At 56.1% G+C, this 13,766-nt stretch overlaps 1 protein-coding gene and 1 long non-coding RNA gene across 6 annotated transcripts in view; one reads left to right on the top strand and one right to left on the bottom strand.

Moving 5' to 3' along the window:
- Positions 1-9,384, bottom strand: part of LOC144320470 (uncharacterized) — a 29,862-nt gene extending 20,478 nt beyond the window's left edge. The window contains exon 1 of the long non-coding RNA XR_013386045.1: positions 8,933-9,384. This is a non-coding gene — a long non-coding RNA (uncharacterized LOC144320470). The remainder of the gene's footprint in view (positions 1-8,932) is intronic.
- NKX2-1 (NK2 homeobox 1) lies at positions 7,411-12,231 on the top strand. 5 transcript variants are annotated; one of them, XM_077909054.1, is made up of 4 exons: positions 7,411-8,011; positions 8,302-8,533; positions 9,242-9,627; positions 10,571-12,231. In XM_077909054.1, the coding sequence occupies exons 1-4, from the start codon at positions 7,939-7,941 to the stop codon at positions 11,311-11,313; spliced, it is 1,434 nt and encodes a 477-aa protein (XP_077765180.1). In that variant the 5' UTR covers positions 7,411-7,938; the 3' UTR covers positions 11,314-12,231. The 5 variants fall into 5 exon arrangements, with proteins under 5 accessions (XP_077765180.1, XP_077765182.1, XP_077765181.1 ...); XM_077909055.1 differs by lacking the exon at positions 8,302-8,533 and adding an exon at positions 9,000-9,144 and having other exon boundaries at positions 7,416-8,011; XM_077909058.1 differs by lacking the exon at positions 7,411-8,011 and adding an exon at positions 9,000-9,144 and having other exon boundaries at positions 8,397-8,533.
- The last annotated feature ends 1,535 nt before the right edge of the window (positions 12,232-13,766 follow it).

Raw genomic sequence — 13,766 nt, 5'->3', positions numbered from 1 at the left:
CTGTAAATATGTGCAGTTTCTTGTATGTCAGTTGTACCCCATAAAGCTGTATAAGATGAAAAGGTGAGAAGTTGTTGGTTTGAGACCTCAGGAGCTTACTAGTATAATCTGAACCAACCCTCCCAAAAAAGGAGGGTAGGATGACATTGCAGAAAGAAGCAGACCACTCCAGATTAGTAGGTGATAAGTTTAATGAGCAAGTGAATTTAATTATGAGGCTTCTCCTAGAGGCTGCAAGAGGAGGAGTTTTCCCCACCAGCCTGTCAAATCTTAAGATATAGAGGCCTTCACTGGGTTCAATCATATACCATCAAGATAGTCTCAACACCACATCACTATCTCAAGGCTGTGGGGCAGCTTCTGGGGGCAGAGAAGGCAAGCAGAATGCTCATTCTGAGGACAGGGGAGGGGGGTGAGGATGCTCTGATCACCCAGGTTCAGCTCACAGGTCAGCCAGAAGTCACATCCTCTCAGTGACCTCCTTCAATAGAAGTGTAGACTTGCTGGAGAGCAGGGTGTAGAGGAGTAGGTAGTGAGGCAGGGAGAAATTAGTTTGGAGAGATATGTTGGACTCTGTCCTGGGGACAAGGACCAGAGACTGGACTGGAGAGAGCCTAAAGGTAGAAATCAGGGCTACATGATTAGGCAGTAGATGACGAATGGCCTTGGAAGGCAGTAAAAGGAGAGAAGAACTAGCTATGAAGAAGCGGAGCTGGATTTGGGAGACATCTCAGATGTGGAATTGATAGGACTTTATGACTAGTTGGATGAGGAAGAGGAAAAGGATGATATTCAGGCATATTGTTCAAGAGCTGGTTTAGACTGAATTTGTGTCCCAAAATCATATGTTGAAGTCCTAACCCTCAATGTAACCGTACCTGGAAATAGGGTAGTTAGGAGATAGTGTTAAATATGTTAAATGAGGTCATAAGGGTGGGGCCCTAATCTAGTAAGACTGTGGCTTTTAAGAAGAGAGAGAGAGAGAGAGAGAGAGAGATCTCTACATCATGTGAGTACACAGTGAAAGGTGCTGGACAGAAGCCAGGAAGAGTTTCTACCTGAAACTGAACCTGCAAGACCTAGATCTTGGATTTTCCAGCTTCCAAAACTGTGAGGAAATTAATTTCTGTTGTTTAAAACCCTCAGTCTCTGGTATTTTGTTATGAAAGGCCAAGCAGACTAATACAAGAGCCAATGGGGAGAGTGGGGTTGTAGGGAGGGGGAGATTTTCATGCCATTCACCTAGATCAAGAACACAGAACAAGAAGCCACTTGGGGCAGTGTTTTGAGTTCAGATTGGGATATGTTAAGTTTGGTGGACATTCATATGAGGAGGTAAACAATTGGAAATATAGGGCTAGAACTCTGGAGAGAGGTTGGCTGTTGAAGCCATGGAGATGGGCATGCAGGGGAGAATCATAACTAAGTGGTGACTTTTAAGCCAATGAGCGAATTTTGGAAAGAGATGATCAACAGTATGAAATGCCGCTATGCTCTGCGCCCATTTCCGGGACATGGCTAAGTGTTTGGCATAGCCCTTGAAATCAAGGACCCAACAGTCTAGCCAAAAGGAGAACACAAACATATGAAACAATCAGGAAATCATTCAATTAGAGTGAACGGTCTTATTAACGGTAATAGACAAGTGCAGTCTAGATCCATCCATTTATTCTGCAAAAATATTGAGCTCCTACTGTGTGCCAGATACTCAGTTTTTGGAAGAGGCAATTGGACTGTTTTTAAAAGAAGGGTATGACTTAGTTATGGGAGTGGAAGTGATTTAAGTGAAAAAGAACAAAAGCAGAGTAATTTAGGCACATGAGGAAGGGGGTGGAGAGGATACAGTCTTGGCAAGGGTCCAAGGAGGGGGAATAACTGGGAAGAAAGCCTGGCTGGGTGAGTCTCTGCCAGAAATTGGAGGGCTGGAGGGCACCCCTTCATAGCGTAACTAGTTCCAGAAGTATGCTTGATCCAACGTGTTTTCTAGGTGCTATCCACCTACTTCTGCAATAGCAAGCAGAGCCCCCTTGTGTCCAGCCAGTAGGGCCACTTGATTTCTGCAGGCAGGCATGCAAAAAATGCAAGCTGCTACACTGGCCACCAAACACGTGTGGAATTGCCGTCAGATATGAGGGGGAAATTATAGCTAGATTTCAAAGGAAAGTATAATTAAAGGAAAGCTTTAGATATCACAGCAGTTTCCCTAGTCCTGATCTACACAGGAGCCTTGTCAAATGGCAGGTGCAGGAGGCTGGGTGATCCCAAGAGTCTATCCTAACACCTCTATGGCTCTGGGAGGAACGATTAGCAGCCAGGCATATGGTCGGGCCCAAGGTATGGTGAATAAATAGCTAGATGGGCAAATCCGCAGCGGATGAACCACTCCCAGGGCCTGAACACCGCACCAGTCTTGCGGGGCTGACGTGAACAAAGCCTTCCTCCCCGGGACGGCCCTGCGGATACAGTTCTCCGGAAGGCTGGAAGAGGGCGCTGCGGATCGCGACGCCAGCGCCGGCGTCCTGGGAGGTGAGCGGCGGGGAAGCCCGCCGAGGTCAAGCCCCAGAAAACCCAAAGCCGCGGGGATCTCCCGGAGAGCGCTGGAGGCGGGGAGGCGGTCCTGCTGCTCCTCGCACCTCAGCCCGGGCCCAGTGTCGGGGGGCGGGGGAGGGATGGGAGATTGCAGAGGGGAGAGGAGCGGAGAAATGTAAGCCCCGAGCGCTGCCGGGAGACTCGGCGGAAGACGCGACCGCGATAGGCCCCGGGCGCTCCCTGCTGGGCTTCGGGCTGCTGCGAGAGGGAAGGCAGGAAGCGCGGAAGCTGGAGGCAGCTGCACGGGTCCCAGGGCTACAGCGCGCCGCCACCAGGACCCTTCCTGAAGCGGTCATTTCGGCTTCGGTAGCTCCAAAAGTTTCCCTCGAACTGCGCGCGCCTCCGGGGTGTTCCCGTTCCTTAGGGTGGGAGCTTCCCGTCCGTCCAGCGGAGGGAGGAACCACCGCCGTCCCCTCTGCTGCTCACTTACAGGCTCGTAATTTAAACAGGAACGAAGGACCGGGGGGAAACACAAGCCCGTTGGCCAGAGGGCTTGGGCTGTGCTCGTGTATCGGAGTCGCGGGGCTCCCCGCAGTTGCAGGCCGGCCTCCCCTCCTTCCCACCCCTGTCTTGGCTTCTCCGCATTTCAAAGCGTGCAGCTGGCGCTGAGTTTCCCCTCTTCTCTCTACTTCGCAACCCAGGCCCCAAACTCGCTGCTACCCTAGATCCCTTTCCGCCAGGGGGCGCCCTGACTATAGGGGCTCTGACCATAACTTGGGACCAGCTGAATCCAGGCTTGAAACGTGTGACATGGAAATAGGCAGGTTTCGAGACCACAAGTGTCCACCTCCTGGGAGGCTTGCCCTGACAGAGGAAAGGGTTCTTCGACACCAAAGGCCGGAGGGTGGACTCTGCTCCTCCCCGGGCGGACTCTGGCCTCCGCACTCACGACCTCGGGGGCCACTCCGCCCCGGGGGCGCGCCAGCGCTGGGAGAGGGCGACGCTGGAGCCTGCTCTCGGACGTCCGAGCGTCGCCTCCCGCCCCCGCCCCCGCCCCCGCCCCCAGGGCCTGCCGGAGGCCGCGGCTTGCGAAGAGCGTCCGCAATAGGAAGGTGGCCCTCCAAGACCCCAGACGCCGGAGCCAAGCCCCGAGCAGTAGAGGGAGCGCGCCTCAGCTCGGAACCTGTCCCTGGAACGGAGCCTGCGAAAGCCTCCTAGTGACAGCTGCCCTGCTGCAGACCGCCGGGTCGCGCACATCTTGCAGGCGCTCTCAATTCGGTTGCCTGAGAAAAAGGCACGGCGGGTTCGGGTGAGATCCTTCAGGGAGAGAAAGACGCCCTCCGGAGGGGGCTCTGGACTCTCTCCGTTCCTTGGATCTCGGAACTGGGGAGCAGCGCCCGCCCCCCGCGCCGGGCTGCGTTCCTGTTTTTCTCTCCCAGAGTGGCGTTGCCTCGACGGCACCGCATCCTGCATCCGGGAGCCCAGCTCAGCTAGGCTGCCCCTGGCTGCAGAAGGCTAGCTCACGGCCGGCCTGGGTGCAGGAACAGCCAACGGCCCAGAGGGTTTCATGCAGAATTAGAGGCCTGGATCACAGTTTCTATAAACTCAAGATTTAGAACTCCTTCCATGTGCTAGCGATTTTTATGCTTTACAAACTCACACACACAATCTCATCCTTTAATACTTGGACTCCCTCGTACAACCTGGAAGGTACACAAAGGAGATTATGACCATTTTTTGCCTCTCAGAAATCAGGTGCTAAGAGGCTTTGTTTCCGTAATTCAACTTTTCCTGAGGCACGGGAAGATTGAAGGATAAATAAAATGGGTTCTCACCCTAAAGAAGGGAGGCCAGTAAACAATACCTTAGTTTACCCTGGCTGTGATGGGAGGGGCTCCAGGGTATGTTGGGAGTCCCGGGAGAACTATTCCACATAACTGAAACATGGTAAAGCCAGGGCTTGAACCCTGGGACTTCTGACTTCTACTCAAGTGCTCTGCCTACCACCCGTGAGCACTTTAAGAACAGGAATGGTGAAGAACTTCCCCAATCCCTGCCAAACCCCCCTGTACCCCCTCCACACACACCTTCTCTATCTCTGCTGGATCCCAGAGTAATGTCGTGACAAAGTAACTGCATGCATGTTATTTGGGTGATTTATTGTTAATTTATAAGCTCTGTGTGTGTAGGAGACACATCTAGCTTGTTTAAAGCTGAATTTTTAGGGCAGCCCCAGTGGCGCAGCGGTTTGGGGCCCGCCTGCAGCCTGAGGTGTGATCTTGGAGACCCGAGATAGAGTCCCACATCGGGCTCCCTGCATGGAGCCTGCTTCTCCCTCTGCCTCTCTCTGTGTGTCTATGAATAAATAAATAAAATCTTTAAAAACAAATAAAGCTGAATTTTTAGGCCCAGCACAGAGTCTGGAAGAGAGCCAGCACTCAATAAATATTTGTTGAATAAATCACGAATTGCGAAAAAAACTCGGAGCAAAATAACACCACCAGGGAACACAATCTCTTGCCGTCCTAGAAGAGGTGTGAAGGACCATGAAGAGAATTAGAAAAATGTGGTGGGGAGGACTGGGGAGGACTTTTTCATTCCTCATGCAGCCCAAACTACAGACCCTGAGTCATACAGCCTTCTGTATGAGTCTTCTGTTCTAAATTCTCAGAGAAGGGACTCTGGAGGGACAGAAAGGTGTTTCCTTTTGGCCACATGAGTGGTGAACAAAGGTTGATGGCAGTTCCTGGTAGCCTGAGCCTGGCCTGGGCTTTAGCCTGAGCCTCTGGGGCTCCTTAGATTCCAGGCCAAGCTGCAGAAAGCAAAGCAGTGTGGCCAGGATTAAGGTGGCCAGGTGTGGCCCCACCAGGGGAAGCTCCTTGAGAAGCTCAAACTGGAAACCCCTGAGCCACTCCACCAGGGAGAGTTACTCAAGACACCAGACTCCTATGAGGGGAACTCATGATTTCCAAGTATTCCCTGCAATCATGAAGAAGTTAACTAGTTTAACTGGGGTCACCCTACTTAAGATGACTCCCGGAAGCAACTAAACGAAAGGACACTCTGTTTAGGAAGAGGTGTTGGGGCCAGGGGAGGGACCCTCAAGGCCTCTGCTTGGACAAGCTCAGAGAGAGATAGCAGTCCTCCCCCCACCTGCCGGGCTAGACGTCTTAGTCTTCAGGCTTATTCTTCTTGGCAGTGCAGCACATCTGGCAAATAGCGTGGGACGGGGTGTGTGTGTGTGTGTGTATGAGAGACAGAGAGAGAGAGAGAGAGAGAGAGAGAGAGAGAGAAAGGGGTAGAGATAAAAGAGGTGCTGCGGGGGTGAGGGGGGTGGCAGGTGACGCAAAGGCCCAGACATGGTCCTCCTGTGCCTGCGGTGGGAGGTTGCAGCATAATCTTGGTTGCAGAGGGTGGGGAGGGGGTTTGGGTGGAGCAGCAGCCACAGCCGGGCACCGCCCCCCCCAACCCCAGCTAGGGCTTCTGCTCTAAGCCGAGACTCAAACGCCTGCGGCGGAGCTGGGGGTCACGGTCAGGTCTGCCAGGCTGGCGGTGGGGGTGTGGGTGGGGGTGTGGGTGTGGGTGGGGATGGGGAGCTGCTAGCCACGTGCACCCGGAGCTTGCCACGGGGCTGGAAAGCTGCCGAGGGACGAAGGCCGAGGCTCAGGGACTGTGGAAGATGCACCTAACTCTTTCCTCCACTTAGATTCAAGGCCTTAAAGGCGGCGGGGGGCGGGTGGGGGGGGAGGCTGTGCTAATGAGGACAATACAGATATCTCGAGCTCTGGCAATGAAAATTAAAATTTTTCCAAAGCTTTCAAAGTGTTTTTATGTGTCTGATCTTATTTGAATCTCAGAGAAATCTCATGAAGAATTCCCTCCATTTCTAAATGGTGTCGAGACTGGGCGACAGGTACGGCAATCTATACATGGTGTTTCTTATACTTACCAATACTATGAAATAACGGAGAGGGAGAAAGAGGAAGAAGACGGGAGACTGGGAAACCCACCCCACCTTATCATTAAGGCCCCAGTCAAAGAACAAGCCCGGGGGCCAGGGCTGCCTGCAGACGGGATCTGTATTCCCTTTGGACCGCTCTCGACGGTTCACTTGAGCCCAGCGTCCTCTTCCCTCCTTGCTCCCTGGGCTCAGACCTCACATCCTCACAACTGCAAGCTCAGATGACCGCTCCTGAATCATCCTGAGAGCGCGGTCCACACGAGCCCCTTGGTAAAAGGGCAAGGAACCGGTTTGGTGCTAGTCTTTTCCAGTACAACCGACAGGCAGGTCTCTGTGCTCAGATGCAGGGTTATCTGCCCCAAAGCGAATGAGGGAGCTGCCTGAAAACGTGGGTCCAGCGGGAGGAAGGAGGTGCCCTGGGCTTTCTCTGTCCTCATAAGCGACAGAAGTGGTGAGCAACGTGAATGTTAGTATAGAAGTTGGCTTTGTATTGCGGGAGTACAGGGCACTTCTCGAGGAGACAACTGAAATGTTAAAGTAAAAAGCTAATAAAACAACTTTCCTTACTGCAACCACTGTTAATGAAAAAGGTGCCTAATCTGAATTAAATCGTTCACAAAAGTGTCTGTACATCATTGGGAACTCCTTCTCTACAAGGAGGGGAAGCAAAACGTGAAAACAGAAAACAAATTCGAGAAGCCTCCTTAACTGGTGCCCGCAGTGTCTTGGAGGCCCTAGCCTGGCCAGGGAGAGCTCCACCCTCCCAGCCCCTAGCGCAGAGAGGAGGCTAAAAGGACTCAAAAACCGAACCCAAACAGCAAAATATTTAGAATCCAAGGAAGGAAAGTCGAAGTGGGTCTCGGGATCTCTGCGCCACGCAGGGCGCGACGACGTAGTTCGCTGGGCTGGAGGCCCGGGGCCTGGCCGGAGCAGCACCGCGGGTGCCTCTCGCCCGGCCGGGGAGCGACAGCCCACAGCTCCCCCTCTCCAGGCGCCCAAGGACCCTCAAGGCGCGGGGCTCACACTTGAAGCCTGGGAACGCGCAGACAGGAAACCCACTTCCTCCTAAGCAGTTTCTTGCTCGCCGGATGAGAGGCGCCCAATTGAAGCAGAATGATCCTCATCTACTAATATCCAGCGTGGCCACAAAGCGACTGGCCATTTACGCCGCCACTTTAAACAAAGATATTTGGTTATTCCCGGGGAAGCAAGTGCACTTTTGCATGGCTGAGCTCCGGGCGGAGGCGAGCCTCAGCCCAGCCTCCCGCCCGCTGGGCTGCTCGCGCCTCGGGATTCGCCCCCTCCCGGCCAGCTGGTCCCGCCGGGGCTCAGGCTCAGTTCCGCCCGGCAACAGGCGGGCGGGTACTCACGACGCTCCCTGCCCGCGCCCTCCCTGAAGCATCAGAGGGGAAAACAGCGTGGCTCTGGGCTCGGGTGCTGGGGCTGTGATGTCCTCGGAAAGTCAGCTCCAGCCCCAGAACCCCGCGTGTCCGGGCGATGGGCGAGGGTCGGGGACACCAGGTTTGTTCGAGGTGGGGCAATTTCAGCAATGGCCCTGGGTTAGTGCCCCCCAGCCCCCACCCCAGCTTCCCAGCACTGGAGGCCAGTAGCGTGCTTGCCTTGGCCGGGAATGGGGGTGGGGAAAGGGAACCGCGTGTGGGGTGGGGGGGGGCGTGATGCAGGGGGCCCTGGACCGCTGAGAAGACCCTGAGGTGGGGGGAGGGGGACGCGGGGATCTGGGACAGCCTCTCGGAGGCAGCCGATCCCTTGCTCAGCGTCCCCTCCGCCCGCTGGGATTCTCTCTCGGGTAGGGGGAAAGGGGGCGGGGAGCAGAGGTGTCCCTCTGACGGCGGCAGAAGAGGCAGACAGACGGACAGACCCGCAGACCAACAGTGCGGCCCCAGGGTTCGTCCCCAGACTCGCGAGCTCGTTTGGTGGCGACTGGGGCTCGGCGCCTCGAAGCCCGATGTGGTCCGGAGGCAGTGGGAAGGCGCGGGGCTGGGAGGCCGCGGCGGGAGGGAGGAGCAGCCCCGGCAGGCTCAGGTGAAACCCCTACCCCGTCCCTTGGCCCCCTCCCTCTAAAGACTTGTCCCCGCCCGGGAACCCCGGCTGCACTGGAAAGTGGTTCACTTTGTAACTCGGAAAGTTGGTTGCAAAGCAGCATTCACCTTCCTTCCTCCCCACCATCCCTCCTCCTCGGCTACTCCTCACCCCACCTCTTGCCCTCCCCTCCCTGGGTTCCCTCCTCCTTTCCCTCCCCCGTCTCCCCCCACCCCCTGCGCGCCGCCCGCACCCCACAAAAAATGGGGTGGGGGTGTCCGGGGGAGGGGGAAAAGAAATGCTTTGGGTCGCGTCTCTGCCTCTCTCTCTCTCTCTCTCTCTCTCTCTCTCTCCCTTTTTGAGACTTAAAAATCCTGACAAGTGAAACTTAAAGGTGTTTACCTTGTCATCAGCATGTAAGCTAATTATCTCGGGCAAGATGTAGGCTTCTATTGTCTTGTTGCTTTAGCGCTTACGCCCCGCCTCTGGTGGCTGCCTAAAACCTGGCGCCGGGCTAAAACAAACGCGAGGCAGCCCCCGAGCCTCCACTCAAGCCAATTAAGGCGGACTCGGTCCACTCGGTTACGTGTACATCCAACAAGATCGGCGTTAAGGTAACACCAGAATATTTGGCAAAGGGAGAAAAAAAAAGCAGCGAGGCTTCGCCTTCCCCCTCTCCCTTTTTTTTCCTCCTCTTCCTTCCTCCTCCAGCCGCCGCCGAATCATGTCGATGAGTCCAAAGCACACGACTCCGTTCTCAGTGTCTGACATCTTGAGTCCCCTGGAGGAAAGCTACAAGAAAGTGGGCATGGAGGGCGGCGGCCTCGGGGCTCCGCTGGCGGCGTACAGGCAGGGCCAGGCGGCTCCGCCGGCCGCGGCCATGCAGCAGCACGCCGTGGGGCACCACGGCGCCGTCACCGCCGCCTACCACATGACGGCGGCGGGGGTGCCCCAGCTCTCGCACTCCGCCGTGGGGGGCTACTGCAACGGCAACCTGGGCAACATGAGCGAGCTGCCGCCCTACCAGGACACCATGCGGAACAGCGCCTCGGGCCCCGGATGGTACGGCGCCAACCCCGACCCGCGCTTCCCCGCCAGTAAGTGAGGCCGCCCCACCGCCGGGCCGCGGGCTGGGGGCGGGAGGCGCCGGGAGAGCAGCCCCGAGGGCGCCGCGCCTCCGGCTGCGCACTGGGCGTCCCGGCGGGCGGCCCGGCAGCCGCGCCAGGGAGCAGGGGCGGGAGCTGGGGTTCCCCCCGCTGCTGGCCTGAGGGGTCCCAGGCGGGACTCTTGGGGTCTTGCGGGCAGGTGCTAGTATCCGCGTCTCCCCATGCGGCCGACTGGCAGCTCGGCTCCGCTCCGCGCAGGAGACCTCGGGGAGCCGGGGGATCGCCCTCCCGCCCGCCCCCCCCCCCAAGCCTAAGGGAGCCGGGGGCTAGCAGGGAGCCGAGAGGCGGGCCTGGCCGGGCGGGAGGCTGCCCCACTGAGACACGCTCGGGGACCGCCCGGCCGGCTCTGCAGCCTAGGCAGGTGCCAGGGTGCGCGGCTTCAGAGGGGGCTCCAAGTAGGCGGCACAAGTGCCCTCCCTGGGGCTGACAGGAGAGAGCGGCCAGGAGGCAAAGCGTCGGCGGCTCTAGGCTTTGAAAGTGAACACCCCACTCTCCCGAACTCCAAAAGTCGGGGTCTACCGTGGGACCCCGGCTCTTGGTCTGGGCCCAGTTCGCCGCTCGGGGCCCGCTAGCCCAACGACTCTGGCCAGGGTTGGGCAAGAAAGGATCAGAAGCGGCCCCTCTCCTTGGCCGGCAGGCTGGAGCGCTGAGATGGAGGGAGGCAGTCGGGGTGCAGGCGGGGAGCCCGCCAGTAACTCCCTCGACGGCGCGGCCCGGGGCAGGCGCCGTCTGCGGCGCGTAGGCCGCTCCCGGCCGCGGCGGCCCAGGTGAGGAGGGCGCCGTCGGCGGGGGCCGGGCCGGCCAGGGGCGCGGAAGGCAGAGGTGGCCCGGCCCGGCCCGGCCCCCGCCGACGCTGTGCGTTTGTCGCTTACAGTCTCCCGCTTCATGGGCCCGGCGAGCGGCATGAACATGAGCGGCATGGGCGGCCTGGGCTCGCTGGGGGACGTGAGCAAGAACATGGCCCCGCTGCCAAGCGCACCGCGCCGGAAGCGCCGGGTGCTCTTCTCCCAGGCGCAGGTGTACGAGCTGGAGCGACGCTTCAAGCAACAGAAGTACCTGTCGGCGCCGGAGCGGGAGCACCTGGCCAGCATGATCCACCTGACGCCCACGCAGGTCAAAATCTGGTTCCAGAACCACCGCTACAAGATGAAGCGCCAAGCCAAGGACAAGGCGGCGCAGCAGCAACTGCAGCAGGACAGCGGCGGCGGCGGCGGCGGCGGGGGCGCCGGGTGCCCGCAGCAGCAGCAGGCGCAGCAGCAGTCGCCGCGCCGCGTGGCCGTGCCGGTGCTGGTGAAAGACGGCAAACCCTGCCAGGCGGGCGCCCCCGCGCCGGGGGCCGGCAGCCTTCAAGGCCACGCGCAGCAGCAGGCGCAGCAGCAGGCGCAGGCTGCCCAGGCGGCCGCCGCGGCTATCTCGGTGGGCAGCGGGGGCCCCGGCCTGGGGGCACACCCGGGCCACCAGCCGGGCAGCGCGGGCCAGTCTCCGGACCTGGCGCACCACGCCGCCAGCCCCGCGGCGCTCCAGGGCCAGGTCTCCAGCCTGTCCCACCTGAACTCCTCGGGCTCGGACTATGGCACCATGTCCTGCTCCACCTTGCTATATGGTCGGACCTGGTGAGAGGACACCGGGCCGGGCCGGGCCCAGCGCGCTGCCTCATCGCTTTCCCTCCTGCCGGCCACACGTCACCCACCACTCGCCGCTCCCTGCGCTTCGACTTTTCTTAAGAATCTGTCCCGTTTAGACCAAGGGGGAAAAAAAAAATCACAAAAGCCAAACTGCTGGACGTCTTTTTTTTTTTTTTTTTCTAAAATTTGTGGGAATTTTTTTTAAAAAGAAAACAAAAGCAACCAAGTGAATCCAACTCTTTAAGGAGTCTTTAAACAGAGAAGGACATAACAAAAACAGCTTCTGGGGGTGTCTTTTAGGTGATTGAAATGGGTTTCCCTCGCTCAGGCAGGGTGCAGTTTGGAGAGGGCTCTACGAGGATACGGCTCTGGACTCTTAAAGCTCGCAAACTTCACTCTGGGTACACTGTGCCAGCAAGGCGGACTCGCTTGTAAATACCAGGATTTCTTTTGAAGGGGAGATGGGGGCTGGGGAGAGGAAAGACTCTACGATGGGACCCACATGTCATTGACACAAAGGAAATGCCCCCTCCCAGCGCCCTCTGGCCGCCCAGGCTCAGCCCCGGGAAGAGCCCTGGCTAAAATTGTTTTATGTTTGATGTGAACTTGTAGCTGTAAAACGCTGTCAAAAGTTGGACTACACACCTAGTTTTTAGTAATCTGTACATTTTGTTGTAAAAACAAACAAACAAACGAAACCCAGTCCCCATCCCTAGCCCATCATATTTTTTATGGGCGTTGACAAATCTGTGTATATTATTTGGCAGTTTGGTATTTGCAGCGTCAGTCTTTTTCTGTTGTAACTTATGTAGATATCTGGCTTAAATATAGTTCCTAAGAAGCTTCTAATAAATTATACAAATTAAAAGGATTCTTTTTCTGATTAAAAGTCCACCTTTTGTTTCATTTTGATTTGGCTTTAAAAGGCATTTTTGGTGGTGTGTGTGTGGGGGGGGGGGGGGGTGGCTCATCATTGGCCTGATGGGATTGGAATTGTTTGGGAGCTGAAAGGATCCTAAACCAGCTAAGGAGCTGGGCCCAGAGTCCTTGTCCCACAGGGAAATGGAGCTTTGTTCTGTCTCCAAATTGAGTAGAACCAAACCTTGAGCAGCCCTGAATCTTGGCAATAGGGAGGGGGTAAAAGGTAAACTGCTTCCATCAGGAAGGAAAAGGAGAACAGAAGAGAAAGAGACCAAAGGACTAGTTTTCAGAGCCAGGCTCTCTCTCTTTTTTTTTTTTAAAACCTCAGAAGTGTCTACTGTGGTCTTATGCAGCTTAGTCAACGATTAAAACTTTAAAATGTTTTAAATAACATACATTTTAAATAATCCTGAATGAGGGACCATTTTTACTGAACAGATGGATGGTCCCTATAGATTTCAACACCAATCCTTATTTCTAATCTGCTGCAGAGCCTCATCGGAATTAGAATTTCTGTGGGAGGCTGTTTTCAAACGTGGGCAAGTCTATCTGGGTCTCATTTCCAGTCTAAAACTGCTATTCACAAACAAGGCTACACATGGATCCCCAGCCTCTCAGGGTCTTTCCGGCCTTGGGATATTTTTTGACTTGGCTACTGGCCTGGGGCCACTGAAAGCAGGACTTTGGAACCTGGGCTTCTCTCTTTGTTCCATCGGTTTCCATCTCAGGGGCTCCTAAGTATCTTCGTAGTAAGGAATCTTTCTCCTGTTCCCAGCTCCCTACTTCTCGCTGCCCCAGCCACCCTGCCACGCCAGCAAAAAGAAATCATCTTCGATCTTTCTTCCTCACTTCAAATTTCCCGGTCTCTTTGGTGCCTAGAGGTGGTTGTTCGGGAACTCTCAGGGTTGCCCTGGGGAGGGGAGGAGGAAGGAGTGGTTCTGGACAGAAAGAAATCATAGTCCCTAGATGGGTTGTTGCCCGCTCCGTGTCACCTTCGATATACCTACCTAGCAAAAGTGGCCGAGTGGGTCCCCCTTAGCCTGAAAGTGTTTGTGTGGGATTGATTCATACTTGGCATGTACTCGCTTCATGCCTAGAATTTCATCTTTCTTTTTCCTTTCTTGCCTCTCTTCATTTTTCTTCCTCTCTTTTCATCTTATTCTGTCTCCATCTCTCTTTTCACCCAACTTTCACCTAATCCCACCCCTAGGAACTTGTGAGGGAAATTGCCCAGGCCAAGGCCTTGCTCCAGACCAGCAATCCCTCTTTGTTGACTTTCTAAAGGCTCCTCGCCCCTGGTGCCTTAGAAGTAGGGGCCAGGGTGGGCTTCTTCCCCAGGGATCTGGCTGCTGAGATATGGTTTCCAATACCCAGAAGAGACTCAGAGAATCTGAGGATGGTAGCTTGGGTCTACAGAGTGTGCTGGTTGGGGAAAATCTCAGCAGGCCTCACATTTTGGAAAACATGCAAAAATCAGTAAAGTTTGAACACTTGTGTTGAAATGAGCAACCCTGGTCCTGGGAC

The sequence above is a fragment of the Canis aureus genome, chromosome 9 (assembly GCF_053574225.1).
Source record: "Canis aureus isolate CA01 chromosome 9, VMU_Caureus_v.1.0, whole genome shotgun sequence".
NCBI classification, from domain to species: Eukaryota; Metazoa; Chordata; class Mammalia; order Carnivora; family Canidae; genus Canis; species Canis aureus.
The sequence above is the reverse complement of the archived record's forward strand: the minus strand, read 5'-3'. Positions and strand labels throughout refer to the sequence as shown.